Source organism: Emys orbicularis, chromosome 5 (assembly GCF_028017835.1).
Source record: "Emys orbicularis isolate rEmyOrb1 chromosome 5, rEmyOrb1.hap1, whole genome shotgun sequence".
Lineage (NCBI taxonomy): Eukaryota > Metazoa > Chordata > Testudines > Emydidae > Emys > Emys orbicularis.
The window spans coordinates 26105234-26128694 of NC_088687.1; the positions used below are offsets into that span (position 1 = coordinate 26105234).

At 43.0% G+C, this 23461-nt stretch overlaps 1 protein-coding gene across 1 annotated transcript in view; it reads right to left on the minus strand.

Moving 5' to 3' along the window:
• PTPN13 (protein tyrosine phosphatase non-receptor type 13) overlaps positions 1 to 23461 on the minus strand; it is a 154618-nt gene that overhangs the window by 69456 nt on the left and 61701 nt on the right. The window contains exons 6-8 of the mRNA XM_065404715.1: positions 19736 to 20299; positions 3634 to 3729; positions 366 to 465 (exon numbers count right to left, since the gene is read on the minus strand). Coding sequence (XP_065260787.1) covers positions 366 to 465; positions 3634 to 3729; positions 19736 to 20299 — 760 coding nt within the window. The remainder of the gene's footprint in view (positions 1 to 365; positions 466 to 3633; positions 3730 to 19735; positions 20300 to 23461) is intronic.

Sequence of the window (23461 nt, forward strand, 5' to 3'; positions counted from 1 at the left end):
GCTTTTTTTAAAAGGCATGCTTGTAGTAAAAAATGATTACCATACCTCCTAGCCGAAGATATTACCTGAGCTTCTGATAATTAAGACAATAATTTAGGGCCCAACCCAACTTCCATTAATCAGACTCTTACTTGCCATGATTACATTTCTTCCCGGATGTGTCATGAGACTTCTATTGGAAGCAATACCCAATGCTGAAATGCTGCCACCTCTAGAGCAGAATAGGGCACATGATTTACTACTACTTGCAACACGAAACGGAAGGTTAGGACAGATAGTGAAATAAATGATTTGATTGCAACTAAAGAATAATTACTGTGAGAAAGAGCCAGGACTGTAAAATATGATGATTTCACGCAGTTTACCTTGACCTTAGAGGATGAGCTTGACTTGATGGAGAGATATCATCAGCTCCTGGTAAAGCAGCACCGGAGTCATCTCTCTTTAAACCCTCATTTCTTCTCACTTGCACATAAAAAGGAAACACAGATAAATTAATACCTGAATGGGCTAGAAACCATGTAAAAGAATCCTACCTAAAATTCAAGGATTTATCAGACACATGAGATTACTTAGAAAGGATCAGTTTCATATGCACTTCACAATGGCATTACAGTATTAGAGAAACTGGCATTAGGAAGTCAATTTCAGTTTTCAAAGAGATCCTATTGTCTTCCCTCTGATGAGAGCTGCTGCATAATCCTTTGAAGAAACAGGTTTGCAAGGGGTTTAAAATACAGAATTGTTAATATACTTCTCTAACTTCAAAAGTATCATTGTCATCTGAATATGAAGAGGCAAAACTGATATGTAGAAAGTTATCATGTGCCTGGAATAGTTTCACAGCAGCTGGTAAAGATTATCTGACTCAGAACAAGGGTGTTAAAAATCACTATCTTGTGGAGCTTCCACTTTTTATTTTTGCCTGGATTCTTCTCCCTCTCCATGGTTTATGAAATACTGGATTCTCCTTTTTGACAACAGAAGTCCTATTTATTAATGTGGTCTCCATGAGAAAGTCAATATTTACTTATACACCTCTACCTCGATATAACGCTGTCCTCGGGAGCCAAAAAATCTTACTGCGTTATAGGTGAAACCGCGTTATATCGAACTCGGTTTGATCCGCCAGACTGCGCAGCCCCGCCGCCTCAGAGCGCTGCTTTACCGCGTTATATCCGAATTCGTGTTATATCGGGGTAGAGGTGTGGTAACATCAGAGATACTGCAGTTAGGGCACAATTCTGCAAGATGCAGAGACCTCTACTTTTAACTCCCACTGTCTTCAACGAGAGGGGATGGCCCTCAGCACTTTGTGGGAGGTACTCGGCAGCTTGCAGAATATATTTCCTAAGTATATGAAAACAGCAGCAGCATTCTCAGATATGCGTCATTGATTACTGCTGTGCCATCTAAGTGGTTCCCAAACTTTATTGGTTTACATACCCCCTTCTTAAAAAACTGATGTTTAAAGTACCACATGCAAATTTTTCCTTTTTTTTGTGTCCATTTGTTTTAGGCCTTAATAGACTTAAGTACTTCCAGACTCTACAGTAAAATAAAGGCCCAAGAAATCCTAAAGTGTTTGATTATAACTAGGGCTGGCCAGAAAACAAGAATTCCATTTTGTGAAAAATGTTGAGGTTGTTCTGATGTGGAACAAAACCAAGACCTTTTGAAACAGAAAGAGAGACCACCCCAGAACAGCTAGTAGCTTGGTGCTTAGCACTTGTACCTGTGACATAGTAGACCCAGGTGAGTACCCTAACCACAGAGGCATTACTCTGTATTTCTCTCTCTGCTTTTGACTAGAAATTCCATCCCAGGCCTGAGAAACCTTCCCTACCAAAAATTAATCAACAGTAATACGTTTCTGCAGAAAGTTTGGGTTCCGATGAATCAGCATTTCCCAACAAAAAAGTTTCAAAAAAGTTCCCGACCAGCTCTAATTATAACATCCTTTTTATACATCTCAGGTTTTTAGACAGGGCATGAAAAAGAAACACAATGAAGCAGCCATTATTATGTACGATTTGTTAACTCAAATTACAAGAAACATTTATGATGTCCTGTCATATTTTGGTGTGTGCCACTGAACTATGTCAATGGCTTGAGTCTGTAACTTGTCTAATTTAAATGGAAAGTTCCTGTTAATTCTCATCTGGATTATGGCTGAACAGGAGCTAGAGTTCACATTGCTTGCATTTACAAAATTTAAATAAATACAAAACGGAGTAGTTATCGGGGGGGGGGGGAGGAAAGTGGCATTAATGAGAAGGGAGTCTGTGGGTAAAAGGGCAAGGGGCTCTGTTATGGTGCGTGCAGAGGGGAGAGGGCTCTGGTATGTGTGTGTACACAAAAAGGGAAGGTGGCTCAGAGGGGAAGAGCATGTGTGCGCGTGTGTACAGGTTGTGTGTTGTGTAAAAAGGGAAGGAAGCTCAGGGGGAAAGGGCATGTGCGTGTGTGCGGTGTGTGTAAAAAAGGGAAGAGAGCTCAGGGGGGAAGGGCATGTGTGTGTGTGTGTGTGTAAAAAAGGGAAGGGAGCTCGGGGGGAAGGGTAGGGAGGCAGGAGAGTGATGGCTGGAAGCGGGGGCTTCTGCTCCAGGAGGCCTCTTGCTCCTCAGCAGCTCTGCCCCCTCCGACCAATCAATGCCCCTACATGCTGGGCAAATTTCATAGGGGCTCACCCTGCTGTGAGAAAGCTCAAATTGCAGCCAGCTGGCTGCTCTGCTGCTGAAGAGCCAGGCAGCTCTCTGTAGTCCTGTAGCCAGGCTTTCATCCACAGGCCCCAATCAATCACCCTCATCCCCACCTTCCCTGTGGGGACAAGAGGGAATTCCCCATGTGCCTCCATCTCCCAGCCCTGCAGGGGCCAGACGGCAACTTCGGAAGGGCAGGAAGTGCAGGTAGCTGCCTGGGTAGGGGCCCTTTCCTCTCAGGGCTGAAGTTGCAGGCGTTGTAGCCACTCTGAACTCGCCCTGTGTATGAGCATCTTTTTGGACAAGAGGCGCTCTGGTGGCACAATACGGAACTTCACGAATTCGCCTCAGTAGCTTGAGCTGTGCGACTCAGGGCAATCTGGAGGCTAGGCCAAGTAGAAAGCCAGCCGGCTGCGCACCAGATGGGAAGGCAGCACCCATCTGCACAGCCACACTGCACAACACACTACTAAAGAAAATTACTTTGTTGGCATGGTCAGCGAGTGCTACTCATCATTACAGCTGAAAGCAGGCGTTTTTTGTAGTGGGTATTACAAAGAACAACAAAGGTATTTACTTCAGGACAATTGGAAGAGAGAGAAAATAAATGTGTGAAACCTTGAGAGAGTAAATCACTTGCTGTGATTGCATAAACAAAGCCGGAACAAAAAGTCAAATTGGTAAATGACTAATTAGCAGTAAAATATTAGCGGTTTGAATTGAAAAACCTTGTGCGGTGCTGGCTATATTATATACTTCCCTGTCACAAAGTCTTTCAATTCAAACTGCTAATATTTTACTGCTAATTAGTCATTTACCAGTTTGACTTTTTGTTTTCTGCGTACTCATTGGATTTTGTTTTAAATCTTCCATGTGTGTGTATTTGTTTACTTTCTTTTGAGTTGGTCTTTATTTTATTTGTCACAGTTCTTACCTTGCCTGAAATCTGGCTCAGAAGAAGTAATTGATGGACTTTCACTGGAGGTACTATAGACATCACTGTAGTAAGATTTGTACCTTCTCAAAGGTTCTAAAAGTTGAAAGCAAAGTGTTAGGAAAGCAAAGACGCAAAAATTCTTAGGCAAAATCAAATGTGAATAAGTATTTTAAGCGACCCCCTCAGAACATCTAAACATGTCTGTGGCCACAGTTTTAAAACATAAGAACAGTCACCGAATATTGTGCTGCCCCATCCTGCCTGAATATCCTCCTTGATCCTGCACACTATTCAGTCCCCCTTCCCTCCTTCTAATCTCTCAGCAGATCCCCTCTTTCCAAACTCTCGTCTACAATGACTCTCACATTGAACTTATCATTGTTAGTCCAATTAAAGCCAAAGCTAGACAGTACTGAGTACAAAGGGGCCTTTCTGGGGGGAAGGGGACTCTTAGACATTTCCGTAATAAAAATAAAATAATATGTATTAAAATATTGTGGCAGAGTGGGATATGATGGTATGTACTGTATTTTATATGACGTGTGGAAATACTGGCACTGAGGTTTCCCTAGTCTGGTCGTGTACTGCATCCCAGACAGCTGCCCTGTGCCTGAGACAGGATTTTTTTTTTTTACATCATGTTGAAGGACCATCTTGGAGCAATCTGGGGTTATCTCTTTGAATGAGCCAACTACTGGCCCACCCCCATGACATAATGATCCTTCAACATGAAAGCCCACCAGGGACAGGAAGGGAAAGCATGACTGGTGGATCAGGAGCTTCTCAGTCTGAGCAAATGGCACAGAAAAGGGTGGTATTTCACAGCAGGGTCTGCTCTGTGCAGGGGGCCGACCACCATGACACACAGGAGAGAGGGCAGGAGGGATGCTGCCCGGCCTGAAACACAGAAAAACTTCAGACTCATAAACAAGGTGAGCTCGGACTAGAAGAGGGTGTGTCTCAGGACTTTGTCAGTTTCAATTATCTGTAACTCTGCAGTGCTTTAAGAGTAAAGTCAGTGAAATTAAGAAATTCCCTCACTAAGCCTGTGTTCTTTGCTTTCCCTCTACACACCTTGTCTCTGAAGAGGTTAAATGAGTAAGTCCAGAGTGCTCACTGTAATAAAGCTGGCAGATGTTAGTTATCTCATGGGTATAGTTCAGGTGTTTGATTTTTACTTTAGGCTTTAGAATTTGTTAATTTCCATTAAACATAGAATTTTAATAAATCCCTCAGATTAGGAGCAGCTCATTATTTTATTTAATAAGCAATATAACATTAATGTTACATCTATATAGTATTATTTTCCCTGTGGTGTAGTAATCACATGCTATTTCTTGTTTTCCTTCAACAGTGTTCTTTCTTTACCATAAACCATGACTGATCTAGACTTACATCTCTCATCTTTGTCTCACTCTCACATTGAAGTGTGCTCCAGCAAAGCTCAAATAGTTTCTCTGATTGAAAGTTAAATAAATAAAATCTTCCTAGTTCAAATGGCTTGGCATAAGGGATGTGGGGAGGGTGGTATGAAGAACTGAGAAGAGTATTCAATTAATACTGGTTCAGACTGATTTAAACTTATACATCAGGCTTAAAGAAAAGATTCTACTTCCTTAGCCCAAATGTCAAAAATTTACTTTTTTCTCAAAAAAGTTAACTACCCTCAATTTAATACGAACTCCTTAAAGAGAGACAGTGCACAAGTCTTTTTAGTCTTTTTTCAAAAGGACAGAGCAACTCAGTTCATCCCAGCTGGTTGCCTGAATATAGAAAAATAATGAGTTTAACAAGATTTCTGTATATTACAATCAGTAACATTTAGCTATTTCACACATAGTAATCAATTATAGCAACACTCGTAGCTCATGTTAAGCAACGGATACGAAGACAGAAAATTACAGAGTTTTCTGCCTCAATAGTTTGCAAGGAGTGGATCTAGTGTTTCCGATACAGTAACTGTTATACATAGTCCTGCAGCATTATAAGATTCAAAGTGACACTGGGTCAGGTAGTGTTGACCCAATATGTTGACCGTGTTTTAAAAACAAACTTCACTAAATACTAACATACCAATATTCCTGTTGGGAAGGCTTTCCTGCAATTGAGAACAACAACTACAATAATAATAAATCTGTGAAAATATTTCTTATTTGTATATACAACATTCTCATCAGTATTTGCTACCTAAGCACTGCTGCATTGAATGCATGAGAACCAGAAAGGGAAAGAGACTAGTTTGCAAGGTAAATGAAATGTAAGAAATACAAAATGGCATGAATAGAGAAAAGAAAGATTCTGCAAGTTGTTCTGTGCAGGCAGATTTTGTCTGGGGTTGTAACAAGTCCACTTGTCTATGCTTCAAGCAAGACTTCAGTCTGATGAGGCTGGCAGAGCTACTGTACCAAAAAACTGGTACCAAAACACTGAACTGCAAACCACTGCCCTCTTATCTGTAGCTTGTTCATTATAGATTTTCAAGTGTGTTAAGCTGACTCCAGGGGGGAAAATTAAAAGGTTTTAATAGTCCATCTAGTCAATAATCTGGGTTTCCCAAACTGAGAACTGTGGCTCGGAGGAGTATAAAAAGGAGTTATTGGGGGTGAGGAAAGGGTGTCAGAGGGAATATACACATTTGCAAAAAAATAATTTTCAAAGGATAAAAACCAGATACACAAGGTAAGACTTGCAGTGGTGTTTTCCTTTAAGGGACAGCAGGATGTAGGGCTTTACTGCTGATTTAGCCTGTTAGAAGGAGTTAAAACTCAGCAGCAAACTAGTGGGCACACTCATCAGCCACAGAAGACAGAATAAGGCTCCAACCACCATTCGGTCTAGGTCTCTTTCTTCAAGGCTGGTTTTATTAACAAAATATGCAAAAAGCTCAAAATAATGCCAGCACTGGGTGAGAGGGGCCAGGCTGCCCCACCTTCCACCAGCTGGCAAGGGAAACTCTTTCCCCACAGGCCACAGCCCCTGGTGCATGGGGAGCCCGCCAGGGCTGGGGAGGGTCACGTTAAGGCAGGATGGGGAGTAGCTGGAGAGTGCTGCTCTTTGGCTATACCCAGCTGGCGTATGGTCCCTGGATTCAGGGCAGGGAATCAGAACTGTCCGCGGTTAGTTCTCAGCTTCATTTCCCCCTCTGCTGGGTTGTCCTGAGTGGCTGTGTGCTGGGAGGGATCCCACCTTTCCTAGGGACTCCCCTAGGCTCAGGTAAAGCCAGTTGGGCTCCTATCCTGTTCTCCATGGGGCTCTTATAGCCAGAATTACTCTCCCATTCCTCCCTCTGCAACCTGGCATGCGGGCAGACCGGCAGTGAGGAAGCTGCTAAGCAGCTGCAGAAGAGAGGAACAGCAGCTTCCCCCAGCGCTGCCAGCTCACACCAGAGCTGTTCCTGGCCTGGGGCAGTAGGTGAAGCAGTGATGGGAAGCCGCTGAGGAGGCTGCACCCCTTGTCACCTCCCTATGGTGACAGGGCTGATCCAGATGCTTCAGTTTGAGGCATCCTCAAGGGTCATAGACTGGACACCTCTAGATTGTAAATTTGCTGACACTACAGTATAATAATAATATAGTGGATCCAGTATACAGTAATACTGGGCAAAATCATGAAGTCCTTTTCTCAAGTCCTTACTCAGGCAAAATTCCCATTGACTTCAATAGACTCATAGACTTTAAGGTCAGAAGGGACCATTGTGGTCATCTAGTCTGACCTCCCGCATGATGCAGGCCACAAAAGCTGACCCACCCACTTTCCCTTAACTCAGCTGTTGAAGTCTCCAGATCGTGATTTAAAGACTTCAAGTCGCAGAGAATCCTCCAGCTTGCGACCCCTGCCCTATGCTGCGGAGGAAGGCGAAAAACCTCCAGGGCCTCTGCCAATCTACCCTGGAGGAAAATTCCTTCCCGACCCCAAATATGGACCACATTTGGATTTAACTTGGGAGTGGAATGGGAGTTTTGCCTGAATAAGTAAAAACCAGAGTTTCAAATTCAAGCCTCAGCTCCTGGCATCATCTGATTGATTATGTGAGAATCTTAGCTTTCATTTTAAAAATGAAAGCAAGTTTCAAAGGACTGTACTCCACAAACCCCTCAGGCTAGAAAGTCTTCACACCATGTCCCTCTGAAAGGCTCAAAACCAGAAACAAATAGAAAGAACCCAAAGTTTATTATTTTTGAAAATATCATGATTTTGGGGGGGTCCAACTTGTGAGTTTTGAATGCCTAGAGTTAACAATGTTGAAATACTGAACAGAGACTTCTGGATTAAGCCCACTCTGCAGTAATATTCACATGTTACAGTAGAATGGGTAGTGTAATGATTTGTGTTTCTTGTATAAACGAATGCAATATTGTAATGTTTAGATTTCAGTGTTGTAACTAGGGTGGAGTCTCCTAATAACCATAATGTCTCAATCATTAACATCTTAGTAGATCCACCTTGAATTAAAATGTCTTATAAACAGACCCGGTGAGCTGTTAATGAAACTGTAAGTTACAACAAGGAGCAGCCACAATCCAGCAGTGAACAAAGTAGTATGGCTTGCCAACCAGTGCTCAGGTTGATCTGTATTTGGTTTGTACTTTTTCAAGCTGCCTGTCAAAATCAGCAAAGCACAACCTTACAGGCACTTAACACTAATACAACACATCATTTACCCAAGGCAAGATACGCAAGCCCAGACAAGTAACATACAGAAAGGCTCATCCCAGCCAACTGCACAACAGAAATTAAAGACCCACATTTAGCCTGGAATTTTGTCATCCTGAACACATGACTCAAATTACAGAGATACAGGTTTTCAAATGCAGTATTACACAAATTACTGGCTTTACAAAGGATAGAGAGAAGGAGGAAGAGAGTGAGAGATGGGGGAGTTAAACAAGTATTGCAGAGGGAAAAACACTTTTTTTAAAGAAAGATAGCTAAACCATTTCAAAAGACTATTATTTAATAGGAAAAAAAATCAATACGTAGTGAGTTCTGCCCATTTTTCCCTTTAAAGGGACACAGCCAACTTAAATATGGCCCAAATTAAAATTGTGTAAAAAACCCAAGCTTTTATAAAACTTAAGGCCATTAGAAAGATTTCCATAATTTTTTAAAAAAAATATTTCAATGAAAGCATCCCATTGCAGTGTTTGAAACCCAAATATTGAAAGTGAAATCGGGCTATAAAGAAAAGCAAAATCAACTTCCCTGAATTTTCACTGTTCAAATCAACAAAAATGCAAAAAATTAACCAAAGAACATAAAGTGACAAATAAGTCAGATTTTAAAGATTTTTACTCTTTCAATAATTTAAAGGGTTATTAAGAAATAAATATGTTAATTTAAAATAGATAAAGCCCAATTCTGTTCCCACTGAAACCAACAGCAAAACTTCCAGAAACTTTAAAGGTGCATGATATTTAAGACAAGTGTTTCCTTTAAAAAACTGACAAAATACCTGTCACTTCTTTTCTGTTGCAACCATGAAGTTGTCGAAATAATTCTACACTTATGTTAGCACACATTATTACGAAGGAAATGCCGAAGCTGGCCCTTGTGCCCAGCCACACAGATATGATTAGGAAATCCTGTGATTTAAAATTATCGTCTTTTTTCCCCCTCCGTGAGAAGCCAATTTACAAAATCTTTGTGGAATTCTTTATGTAAGTGAATGAAACATTATCTCCAACATATAAAATCATTTTATTTTTCCACTCTTCAGCCACTAAGATATAATTTTTTAACACTGGTCTAACACAAAATTCAACCCTCTCCATACTGGACATACCAATCGTGACAATCCATTTGACCAGCACTAACTTTTTTAAACCATTCTTAAGCATGAGGATTACACGTGTAGTTGTGAGATGTCTGAACAGGGCCTTTTTTGCTGTTACACGCAAACAATATGTTACATTCCTCATTTATAGCAAACTCTCAGATCTCCTGCTAACTAAATCTATGTACAATAGAGTAAGTAACTAAAGGATTGGAAGACAAAATATGTATTTCATTGCCTTTGTAAGATTAGTTCATAAAAGGATCCAACTGTTTAGTCTATAGCTGAATGGTGTTGACATTTTTGTGGGGAACTTCCCAGCCAATTCATGAACATTTTTATTCCAACCCCAGCCACCTTTCTGACCAGCTCCAGATTAGACCAGAGGTCCCCACTGTGCAGTCTGTGGCGCTCTGGTGGTCTACAGTGCACTTGCTGGTTGTCTGCTGAGAGCTGTCTGGACACATGGGGCTTCTTCTCCTTGTTTCAAGCTGCTACAGCACATTAAAAGACATCTTAAAGAGATTTAAAATGTTCCTAACATCACTCTTCCATTTCCTGTAGTTGCTACAGGGAAGTTATACAAACACAGACTGGATAAATCGGGTGGGTCTTCAGAATCAGAAGTGGAGTGATATTGGTTTCTGAGATAGCTATACTGAAACTCTGTATTGAACTATGTAATTCAAGAATACCAGATTAAGGCCATTACAGTGGACAATGTAACTACTTTGCACATTTTGAAAGAAAATAGAAACGCAAAGGTATATAAAATGGGGATGGGCCCAGAAACGAAACCTGAGATCCAACCTCTCTTCCACAAAAAAAATGGGGAAAGGGTTAATTATTTGAATGGTAATCTGAATTTTGCAGCTCACACCCACCTGTAAAACCCATCTTTAAAAATTAGCAATGATGCAAGTACTATTTCTCATTAATATCCTCACTCCGCATGGGAATGATTGACATACGTGACAAAACCCTTCCTTCAACTTTCACATTGTGTGTTTCAACTTCTGCATCACCCCACTCAACACTGCACCTAAAACTGCAACTCTCAAGGGCAAGCTGATAAAAAGATTGTAATGTGATGAGTCTATTTCATTAACAAGGTGCGGTTCATGCTCCTGCATGAAAACATTTCAGTTGCACAACTCATCAGCTCAAGCATTTAATCAGCCATGCTCACAGGTAAGAGGACTGTAGCATCAATGGTGCAGTTTCACAGAATACTTAGCCTGGATTCTTGTTTTCATTGCAAATGCCAAAAGTTCAAAAGCTCAGCGAGAGTAATAAGAGTAAAATATCTTGATATTAGGTACAAATGAGAAACTAGTAATTCTGGTGTGAAATAGGTTCACTTAAGTACTCCTTATTTACTTAACCACACTAAAGGAAACCAGTTTTATCCAATTCTCCTCCCAACAGTGAGGAGTAGAGCCAAAGAAGTGTGGATTAGTCCTTTGGCTTTTTGGAGGCAGAGTGCTGCTCCAACTGAGCTGCTATTCTCTTACAGAAGCAGAGCACAGCAGAAGCAAACCCACCTATATGCAGTATTGCTAATTTCAAATAATAAACAAATTTGAGTTGGGCCACAAAAATCATGAGACTGGCTTAAAATCATGATTTTAAAAACTCTGGATTCTTCTCATTTGCCTTCTGGGTTTCAAGACTTTATGGGTCATGTTCTTCCAGCTCTTCTCTACAATCAGGATAGCTAGAAACTTTCATGTTATAAAAAGTAAGCTGAGATTCTTGTGCTATCACATGACTCCAGAAGCTTGGGCTTTAAGAAAAAAATCCTGTGTCACAAGACTCACAAGAAAATTGTGAGAGCTGGCAGTAGTCTGTGTGAAAGCAGCCTAAGAGAGCTTCCAACACCATGGAAAATATCAGAGGGGCCACAGAAGTAGTTTACTAGTTAATGGGTGAAAGCCTAAGGTATCATAAAAAGTTTTGTTTTACTATGGTAGGTTGAGAGGGGAAAATGGTGGTGGAGCCAGGGAACAGACTGAAAATAAGGGAAAGGTGTAATGAAAGAGGGCAGAATGAATGACAGAGCAAGAGGGGCAGGGGGAAGGACAGAGAAGAGAACTGAGGAACTCAGTGAGAGGAGGAAGAGACAGAGACCAGACTCCTAGCCATACAAAATGTTGTCAGTCACACCTAGTAGTTGTTTCAAGAAGACACTGAGAAGCACAAAGGGAGGGCCAGATCAACTGGGATAAAGGTAGAAAAATTGAAAATAAAAGAGAGAGGGAAGAACTGAAGATGGCTGTTCGGATTCTTTAGCATTCAAATGCTTCCAGATTGCACATTTAACAAAAACATCCATGGGATGTTTTCTTAACCTTCCTAGCCTCTCCATACCTGGATTCAGCAAGATCAACTTCTGCTATTCAGGATCCCTGCTCTCTGTCTTCCCTGCCTCCCCATTTCATCCACAGTATGCTACAACACCAGTGCTTATCTGTACTTCCCTACTTTTGTGCCACAAGATCCCTTCAGTGCAAGGAGATTCTTGGCACCCCCTCTGCATCCCATTTAAAACATCAGCTTGGTACTCCAGAATTTTGAAGACCACCATCACCCTACCGTCGATACTGCTGAGAGAGACATGCATATTAATCATAGCAATAAAGCAGTTAATTTTTTATCATGTTTACCCTTGAAAATGGGTAATTAAACACAAGCAAAAAGTCAACACATAAAAGGACGGGGGAGGGCACAAATAGACTAACACTGAAACGTCACCAAACTACAGCATGCTATACTGCCAGACCCAATCAGGGGCAGGCCTGGGATCTAAAAACCAAAGTCAGCTTTAGAGCTTTCAGAAGATACCATCAGTTTCATAGTTAAGAAAGTGGTGAAAGTGAGGGGTGGAGAGGAACACACAATGCTAATCATGCTCTTTGAACAGCAAGCAGTGCTTGCAAAAAGTACAGGGTAAATGACATTTCCCACTCTGTATGAGGACGCTTGCCTGTAGGTGCCAAGCAACAATTGCTAAGTTTCCAGAGAACAACACAACTAATCTATTCGCTTTGCAAAGAAGAATTTACTGCTCAGCTTCATAATGTATTATAACTTCACAACTGGAAATCCCAGGACTGCTCTGAGATCACAAAAAGAAAGGTACAAACTGTAACACACTAAAAGATGTCCTAACACTTGAGAAACAGCAGACATACAAGGACAATGAATATGTACACTGCAAACATCTCCTTTCCACCTCCCCACTCTCTGCTAGCCTCTGTGCTGTTGAGGAGGACGAAAGTCTTGGGGAAGGAGAACATCAAGCTGGAGCAGAAACAATCCCATAGTTGGGACCCTCCTTCCAGATGATGACACGGAATCCTCTCACACTGAGGATACCTCTCCAGGGGAGAGGAGAGGACCCCTTTTATTAGGAAGAGATGGGTAACAGCAATGAGAGATATGATAACTAGAAATACAGGGTTTGTAATGACTGGGAGAATCACATGCTGAAATGCCTGCTAGGGGCAAAGGTTGCGGACCTCTTGAGACATGTAGACAGACTTACGTGCAGTGCTGCGGTTGTGGTTCATGTAGGCACCAATGATATAGGGAAAGTTAGGGGATATATCCTGGAGGCCAAATTTAGGCGGCTAGGTAAGAGATTGAAGTCCAAGACCTCTATGGTAGCGTTCTCTGAAATGCTTCCAGTTCCACACGCAGGGCCAGTTAGACAGACAGAGCTGTAGGGTCTCAGTGAATAGATGAGATGATGGTTTTCAGAGGAAGGATTTAGGTTTATCAGGAACTGGGGACCCTTTGGGAAAGGAGAAGCCTATACAAGAAGGATGCGTTCCACCAAAACCAAAATGGAACCAGATTGTTGGCATTTAAAGTTAAAAAGAGGCTCAAACTACATGTATATGCCAAATTAAAAAAAAAAAAAAAAAAGTAGGAGGACCAAAAAAAATGCCACCATGGCTAAATAACAAGTAAAAGAGGTGGTTAGAAACAAAAAGGCATCTTGTAAAAACTGAAAGTCAAATACTACTGAGGAAAATAGAAAGGAACTCTAGCAAGTCAAGTGTAAAAGTATAATTTGGCAGGGCCAAAAAGAATCTGAAGAGCAACAGCAAAAGACGCAAAAGTAAATAGCAATTTTTTTGAAGTATATCAGAAGCAGGAAGCCTGCCAAACAATCATTGGGCCACTGGATAACTGAGGTGGGAAAGGAGCATTCAAAGAAGACAAGGCCGTTGCAGAGATGCTAACTGAATTCTTTGCAGACTACGTGAAAGAGATTCCCACACCTGAGCCATTCCTTTTAGATGACAAATCTGAGGAACTGTCCCTGACTGAGGTGTCGAGAGAGGTAGTTTTGGAAATATGAAATTGCAGAACTACTAATTGTGGTATGTAACCTATCACTTAAATCAGCCGCTGTAACAGATGGGCTGTGGATAGCTAACGTAACACCAATTTTTTAAAAGGGCTCCAGTGACAATGCTGGCAATTACAGGCTGGTAAGCCTGACTTCAGTGCCAGGCAATTAGTTGGAACTACAGTAAAGAACAGAATTATCAGACACACAGATGAAGACGATATGTTGGGGGTCTTGTAAAGGGAAATCATGCCTCACCAATCTGAGGCCTGGTCCCCACTAAGCCCCCACTTCGGACTAAGGTACGCAAATTCAGCTACGTTAATAACGTAGCTGAATTCGAAGTACCTTAGTCCGAACTTACCGCGGGTCCAGACACGGCAGGCAGGCTCCCCCGTCGATGCCGCGTACTCCTCTCGCCGAGCTGGAGTACCGGCGTCGACGGCGAGCACTTCCGGGATCGATCCGGGATCGATTTATCGTGTCTAAACCAGACGCGATAAATCGATCCCAGAACATCGATTGCCTGCCGCCGGACCCTCCGGTAAGTGTAGACGTACCCTATGAAAATTATTTGAGGGGGTCAATAAACATGTGGAAAGGGCTGATCCAGTGGATATATATTTGAACTTTCAGAAAGCCTTTGACGAGGTCCCTCACCAAAAGCTCTTAAGCAAATAGGCAGTCATGGGATAAGATGGAAGATCCTCTTATGGACCAGTAACTGGTTAAAAGACAGGAGACAAAGCGTGGGAATAAATGGTCAGTTTTCACAATGGAGAGAGATAAATAGTGGGGTCTCCCAAGGATCCGTACTGGGACAAGTGCTTTCAATATATTCACAAACGATCTGAAAAAAAGGGGTAAACAGCGAGGTGGTAAAGTTTGCAGATGATACTAAACTCTTCAAGATAGTTAAGTCCAAAGCTGACTGTGAAGAGTTACAAAAGGAATCTCACAGAACTGGGTATCAAAATGGCAGATGAAATTCTATATTGATAAAGGCAAAGTAATGCACATTGGAAAACATAATTCCAACTATACATACAAAATGATGGGGTCTAAATTAGCTATCACCACTCAAGAAAGAGATCTTGGAATCATTGTGAATAGTTCTCTGTAAACATCTCCTCAATGTACAGTGGCAGTCAAAAGAGTGAACAGAATGTTACGAACCATTAGGAAAGGGACAGATAATAAGATAGAAAATATCATAATGCCACTATACAAATCCATGGTACACCCACACCTTGAATACTGTGTGTTTTTAGTGTTCATAATTGGATCATGTATACTTGAATTCAGAGAAGATTTCCCCCCCCCCCCAATCTTCTAGCTAAGCACCTTGACAACCAACAACTATCTAAATTTTCATTAGAATAGAGAAGTGAAATGACCTTATATCTGAGCTGAACACAATACTGCAAGTTAATGAACTAAGCACCTCGCACGAGTTATCCTTAACAAGTTTATGAAGTTAAACTTGAAACATTCCGTTTCAAAACCCAACTGCGTAGTTTAATATAATGCAGCCTATGTGGTCTGCAACTTTTTGCAAGCTTCCGTATTACAGTGCTGCTATAATTAAGGTTGTGTTAGCCTTTCCACTATAAGCCCTATTTTTAAAGAGTTTGTAATTTGGTTGTCAAATGTGTTCTGAGTGAAAACTTTGAACACCAGATCCTATGCGTGGGAACATTTTTTTTAAAAAACCACATTCAACCCATTAAGTTACATGAACAACACAAAAGTTTCTCAGCTTAACTCAAAATAAGATAGATTTACAAGTAAGATGTGACTTTTTGTCGTCTTAAAGTTCCTTTGTGATGCAAAAAGAAAATTATATTCAGCACAGTTTAGTCTACACTAAGATCTAATGCCTTTTTGTAATTTGAGACAAAAGAAAAAAAAGAAAAGCAGAGATTTATTGACCTGCATATCCCCCCAAACATTTCAAATCCCCCCCAAAACAGGTCTTGCAAATAGACACTTCTTCCCAGCCAGGCCCCTGTAACACACGTCTTCTTACAGCACTATAGTTCTACCTTTTGGCCAGCATCAAGGATCTGTTCCTTCGTGCTAAATGCCCTCATTATTGAGATGCCCTTTCCTCCCCATAACCTCTTTCTCTAAAGGTGGATCATCATCATTTTCCAGCACCCCCTTCCTTCAGGTCACTCTGGGCCAGGTGTGAAGATGTGATGATCTGGGAAGGAGAGAGGACACTGCACTCCCTTTCTCTGGATCCTCTCATGCTTTCTTCTTTCTGGGCAGTTCCTTCCTAACCTGAGATCAGCCTCCTACCTGTCAGCTGTGTGATGTTCCATGGGAAAGAGTCAGACAGCCATCTAGGAGGTGCTGACCTAAGCCATTGCTATCTGCTTCCAAAGGATGGATAACCCATTCTACCTGAGCTTCCCAGTGGATCAGGAGCTTCACCTATGCACTGCCCCGGAACTACCTCAAAAAGCTACGCCTGCATTTAGGTTCATGTACCCATTCCAAGTGCACTTCAAAATACTACCACCATATTTGAAAGATGTAAAGCATCTGCCTAGCAAAGAGAGATTTCAAAAGTGGTTAACAATGGTAGTGTACTATATAACTTACTTGCACGCGATTACGTACACCTCTTCGACAGAGTAAGCAAGTAAAAGACACAAATCCAGCACTCTCTCTCTCCAACCCCTAAACTCTTGTCATACACTTTAAGGGTCTAACCTATTTTAACAACAGGCAAGATACTGTATGATATAGTAAGAAACGTGGAGAGTAAAAGAGGAACACAGGAAATGAAAAGAGGTAGACATAGTTCATATTTTATGAAATGTTTGCTTCATACAAAATAAGTCAGAAAGGAGTGTGTAACATTCAAAAGACTTCTCATGCAAGTTATAAACACAGATGAAGTGTGCCTCTAAAAACCCTTCACACTCCAACTTGGTAAAAGATATTCCTCACCAAAAACCAATGGAGAGTAGGTTTTATTGAGAATTCATATTTAAAACAAGATTTTAATCCAGTACTTTGTGAATAACAGACATACACAAAAACCAAAACAGCAAAAAAAATGAAAAGCCATATTATTGAAGACTTGTTTCTCAAAATGACTTCTCTAAAAATTCCGCTACACCCAAAAGCAAAGCTTTCCTTTGGCCAAGGACTACGTGTGATAAATCAATGCCTAATGATATTTATTTCACAATTCTTTTTAAGGGGAATGTAAAACGTGCATGTCACAAGTCAGGCCTTTGCTGGAAACTGTCTTACAACCTGTTCTATTAAATAGCTATTGTGAATTCATAATGATGGTAAATGAGTCATTAATTATTGTCTACACCCTCTCAAAGTAAATTTGTCATTCAACAGCATTGAATAGGAAGCCAGCATATCTGTTATCCCTAACTGCACTTTCACCCTTTCCTTACAGGAATCTAGTAGTTTCATACATTGGAATCATCTCAATAGTTTTCAGGTCATGGACCTACAAGGTTTTCTTCAGAATCACTAAACTGTCTGAATGGGAATGATAAATTCTTGCTCATCAGTTGGATTGTCTGTCTTTGGTTTTGTTGTTGTGCAAGATTAACATGCACAAAGCTGAGAGCTCTTAAAGGGTGGACAATTTATTATTTTCTTTACAGGGAGTGGCCTGCTCTTTGGTTTCATAAACTGCATATGTTCAAAGATTGATAGTTAAATTAATTCATATATTAGTCAGATTAGTGTAGTCTGGCTTTAAAAGTTTTCAAATAATATTGCCAGGGATAGTGACATTTCAAAATTAAGGAAGTGTGTGTGTTTAAAGGGAAAAAAGCCATTTGTTTCAACATGACAAACCCTGAAAAAATAATGTAACTAGATGGCACAGCTTAGAAAGGACTGATGCTTTTTATTTTATATACTATAATTTTTGCACTTTTCTAGACAGAAATAAGACATGATACAATCTTCTTAAATTAAGATCCTTAAATGACAAAAGCCTTCACTTACTACCTTAGTATATGCATTTCTAGTGGGACAGAGTCTAATTCCAGGTACACAGTGGTTATCTCCAGGTATCTATTTTCACCCACTTTCATTCTATTGCTTTAAAAATGTAGCATTTATCAAAGATGCTAACTTGATAGGATGAGCAGGGCATTTCAAGCTTTCCCACACCATCCCTAACATGCCTCACCACTGAAAGGCAAGAACCAATGGTAAGAGGATAGTTTGATCTCTACGCCTTTCAATCCTAAATCTCTACTGAGATGGCCAGAAGAGGTGCCGATAAGCAATCTTTGTGATTTAAGCCACACTTCAGAAAGGTGCATAACCATCTTGTCTAAATGGGGATGCGTTCCTGAAATAAGGCCTTAGACATGCCCACCAGAACCTGGACTGAAACAGCCATTTCACATAGGCAGTCTTACAGCAGCCAGACCACAATGACTTTTCAACACTACAGACCTTCACAGTCTGATTCAAACCAGTAACCTAGCAGTGAAATCTTTGTATCTACACCTCTACTCCAATATAACACGGTCCTCAGGCACCAAAAAAATCTCACCGTGTTATAGGTGAGGCCGCGTTATATCAGGGTAGGGAGAGGAACCGCTCCCCGCCCCAGCTCACCTCCACCCTGCCTCCGCCTCCTCCCTGAGCGCGCCGCCGCTGCTCCGCTTCTCCCTCCCTCCCTTCCTTCCAGGCTTGCCAGGCCAATCAGCTGTTTGGCCCAGCAAGCCTGGAAGAGGGGGAGGGGGAGAAGCGGAGCGGCGGCGGCGCGCTCAGGGGAGGAGGCGGAGATGAGCTGGAGAGGGGAGCGGTTCCTCTGCACCCCCCCTTTACTTGCTGCGGCCCCCCCGCCCCAGCTCACCTCCGCCTCCTCCAATGAGCACGCCACAGCTCTGCTTCTCCTCCCTCCCAGGCTTACCACGCCAAACAGCTGATTGGTGTGGCATGCTTGGGAGGGAGGAGAAGCGGAGCTGCGGCACGCTCGTGAGAGGAGGCGGAGGTAAGCTGGGGCGGGGGGGCCCCACAGCAAGTAACGGGCGGGCACAGAGGAACCGCTTGCGGTAACACGAATTCGGATATAACAAGATAAAGCAGCCCCGTCCCACGGAGCGCTGCTTTCCCACGTTATATCCGAATTCGTGTTATATCGGACTGCATTATATCGGGTTAGAGGTGTATCTAGTTCTGAATATCAAATAAATATAGCTATTCAGTCTTGTGCATTAGGTGAGTTTACAAGCTATTCAGCAAAGCATGCTGTCGATTCAAGGTCAGAATTTGTCCCTTACTATTACTATTTGTCCCTTACTTACACAACTACACCCATGAAAACACTAGCAAGTTTTTAAAACAAAATATTGCAGCCACACCTGTGGGGTTTCACATACAGATGATTTGATGACAAGTATCATGTCTACAGAGCCGATAAAAGAAAATGTTTTTCATATAAATGCTCAGTTAGCCCATGGATCTCACTGCCACTCAATACCATTGAGCCAACCTCTTAGCAAGATTCAAAAAAGGTTAACAAGATCATCCGAAGTTATTAATATACAACCAACCAATCAACCAAGAAGGTTGGAAGAGATGTAATCCCTTCTGCTTCAGGGTATAAACCAACTTCTCATTATTGGGAGTTAGGAAGACGCTTTCCCTGGAGGAAAGTTACTCCATAATTGTCTACTACAGGGCTTCCTGCAATTTCATCTGAAGCATCTGTTGTGGGGTAATGTCAAACAGGATACTCGCCTATATGGGCGATTGGTCTGATCCAGTATAGCAGTAGCTCTATCCCTACTTCCGCACTGGCAGTAGCCATTCTAATTGCTTTGTCATTTACTTAAAAACTGAAGAAAAGCAAAATCTCACCTCCTCCAAGAGGTGCTATAGAGATATTAACTTAATCAAATGGAGGAAGCCTCTGCATAAAGTAACCCCCTCACCAACAAAATGTAGAAAACCCCACTCACCTTCTACATTCATGGCTTCCCTCAGAGCCTGCAATTTCTTCTGTCGCTCTCTGATCCTGTCAAAGGCACAAGATATTGCTGCAGAGGTTGATGACTCTGGCACCAGGCGCACTTGTTCCAGTTTTTGAGGGCCGAAGACATCCAGTGCTATGCTTCCATCAGAATATCTTGCTTCCTTGTTCCTAGTGGTAGTTGAAGTCCGTACTGTAACTGTCTCATAGTGATTGTTGTGTCTGTGAGACTCTGCAGAATGGTCTGTCTCAGTTGCTTTGTTAGTTGTACACAGCAAGTCTGTGGAGGAAGCCCAAACCTTCCGTTTGGGAGCACTGTCTGCTCCAACGTTACTTTTCCCCCCCAAGTCATCAGTTCTACACCGATAAGGACAGCAAGCATCTTCACGTCCAGAGTAGTAATCTGAGGATATGCTTTGGAAAAAATCTTCCTCGCCTTTTGCTCCTCTGATGGACAGGAATCCCATAGATTTACTAAGCCCTTTGTTCAGCATGGCCTGTTGAGAGAATTGAGCCTTTTGTACTTCTGATGCATCACCCGTTAAACTTCGTCCTGGAATGAGAAGAATCCATCATGTATGTACTGTCGGTTCAGGCACTGGAGTGCAACAAAAGTTATTGACTTTGTAAGCTATACACTATTTAAAAATGCAGCTTTTGGTTTATCGTGCAAATGCTGGAAAAAATACTTTAAAGGATTCCTCACTGAATAACCCAAAACAATGCTTATGTTATCAGATACTTTCCAACATTCATTTTCTTTGTTTCTGAAATATTCAACGGTGAATTCCTGGCCTAGTGGAGTTGGGTAACTAATAATATTTTAAAACATACAGAGTGAAATAAATGTTTTAACAGTTTTCTCCCATCACCAAATGATCTTTTGAAAATAATCTGAAACACTCCTGAAAATATTAGAGCTATAGTTTACATAATTCCCCCACCATGCTCTAAAGACATAATCCACATTTTTATTGCTTTATGACAAGTCTAGGTTTGTTCTACTGATTACCTGGATACACTACAGTATTGGCTGCAGTAGGAGATGACTATGTAACTTGGAATTTAAAAAAATCCTGGATCTTACAGTAATGACTATTTTTGGATGATGTTAGACTCTCTTGAGTTAACTTTCTGAACTTAAGGCCTTGGCTACACTGGCAATTCACAGCGCTGCACTTGCTGCGCTCAGGGGTGTGAAAAAACACACCCCCTGAGCGCAGCGAGTGCAGCGCTGTAAAGCGCCAGTGTAATCAGCGCCTGCAGCGCTGCACGCTCCCTCGCAGCGCTGCAAGCTACTCCCCTCGGAGAGGTGGAGTACTTGCAGCGCTGCGAGACAGCTCTCGCAGCGCTGGCGGCGCGACTACACTCGCGCTTCACAGCGCTGCCGCGGCAACGCTGCCGCGGCAGCGCTGTGAATCTGCGAGTGTAGCCAAGGCCTAAGATAGGCATTCTAATAGAGTTTTCAAGAACAGAGTAATTGTATGAGCTTTTATGCTTTAGGTTAAGGTAGCATTTCAGGCAAGCAGGCTATTTTGAAATTACTTACAAATAATACTATCAAATGAGATATTTCTTCTACAAATGTACTTGGAAGAATGCTAAACTTTACTTAACCTAGGGTTACCATTCGTCCGGATTTACCCGGACATGTCCTGCTTTTTGTGTTAAAAATAGCGTCCGGGGGGGAATTTGCAAATCACTAAAAATGTCCGGGATTTCCCCCCCATGCAGAGCGAGGCGCGGCTAGGAGGGCTGCAGGAAATTCAGCCGCTCGCATGGGGCTCTGGCAGCCAGAGCCCTTCCCCCGCAGCTTGCCGGGCTGGACTCCGGAGCAGCTGTAGAGCTCCTCCTCCCCGCATTCTGAGCCGGCCGGCCCGGCAGGCCGTTTGCATCGGGCCTCGGCAGCTCCTCCTCCCCCCACTTCTCCTTCTCCCCTGCTCCCTCGCTCCGGCAGCACTGTGCGGGGGCAGGGACCGGGTTGTGTGTTGCGCTGGGGAGCGCAGCCACGTGTCCGGCTCCGCACAGAGCCCAACACCATGTTCTGAGCAGCAGGGTAAGGGGGCCATGGGGCAGGAGAAGGGGCAGGGAGATTTTGGAGGGGGCAGTCAAGAGACGGGGGGGGGTCGGGAGTTCGGGGGGGGGCTTTTTGGGGCGGGTGGATAAGGTTTTGGGCAGTCAAGGTACAGGTAGGAGGTAGGGTCCTGGGGGGCAGTTAGGGTGGGGGGTCTTAGGAGGGGGCAGTTAGGGGACAAGGAACAGGGAGGCTTAGGTAGGGGGTGGGGTTCTGGGGGGCAGTTAGGAGCAGGGGTCCCAGGAGGGGGCAGTCAGGGGACAAGGAACGGGGGGGGGGGGTTGGGAGTTCTCGGGGGGGCTGTCAGGGGGCAGGGGTGGGGAGAGGGATCGGAGCAGTCAGGGGACAGGGAGCAGAGGGGTTTAGATGGGTCGGGAGTTCTGGGGGGGGCTGTCAGGGGGTGGGGAGTGGTTGGATGGGGCGTAGGAGTCCCAGGGGTCTGCCTGGGGGTGGGGGTGTGGATAAGGGTTGGGGCAATCAGGGTACAGGTAGGGGGTAGGGTCCTAGGGGGCCAGTTAGGATGGGGGGAGGGTCTCAGGAGGGGGCAGTCAGGGGACAAGAGGCAGGGAGGCTTAATGGCTCTCTTAATGGCTCTCCATGCGTCTCTGGACCATCTCAGCTGTCGGGCTTGGACGGAAACATTGCCTGAGGGTAGTGAGAGAATGGGTTATCGGTGAGGTGGGGGTGGGCGTGAGCCCGGTCAATAGGGGCAACCCCTACCAAGATCTGAGCCTTTTCTCACACGCCCGTTAGAGCTCGACATTATGCTGTTTGGGACCCCTCTTCGAGGAAAGCCTCTGGATTGCAAGTCCAACCGCTACCTCCTCGTGGTGAGAGTCGGTAACTGGCTTGAATAGCCAGGCGGATTGCGGAGGACGAACCCACATCCCACATTCAGTGGGGTGTGGGACGGGGTTGGGCAGCCCCATATGGTGCCACATGGATGCCCCCCTGGTAAGGGTAGCCTCCCCCAGGTACGGGTTGACTCCCCCTGGTAAGGGTTAGATTCCCCCTGGTAAGGGTAGTCTCCCCCAGGCACGGATTAGTTTCCCCCTGGAAAGGGTAAGTTTCCCCCAGGTACGGGTTAGTTTCCCCCTGGAAAGGGTTAGTTTCCCCCTGAGAAGGGTAAATCTTTTAGCTATGGAAAAAAGTAATTTATATTTTTATACCGGATTGGCGCTGGACCGGGTTAATAACGCCCCCGCTGTTGGCTTTGATGCCCCGGCTGACAGTGTTAAATATATTAGGGGTGTGATTAGGGTCGCTGGACCAATGGATAAAATGGTGTGGACTATAATGAAGTCTCATGAGCATGAGAGTGAGAATCAAGTCCTCCCAGTGGAGCATGGAGAGGAGGTAGAGGAGACTGTTTGTGATGATCATGGTGAGGAGATTTTATCTATCTTACCGATGGTTTTTACAAGGGACACTTTTAATGATTTAACTATGGAAAGTTTTAATCCAGATTTTAAGTATTTAAGTACATTTGATGATCCATATGTTAGTGAATCGGGATATCTTAATGCTCATTTAGTTAATGGGTCTAGTTTATTAAATAGTTTTAGACCAAGTACTGATTTTAATAGGGATCGTAATAAGGATCTTAACAGTACTGGTAGTAATATAAATATATTAGAAAGT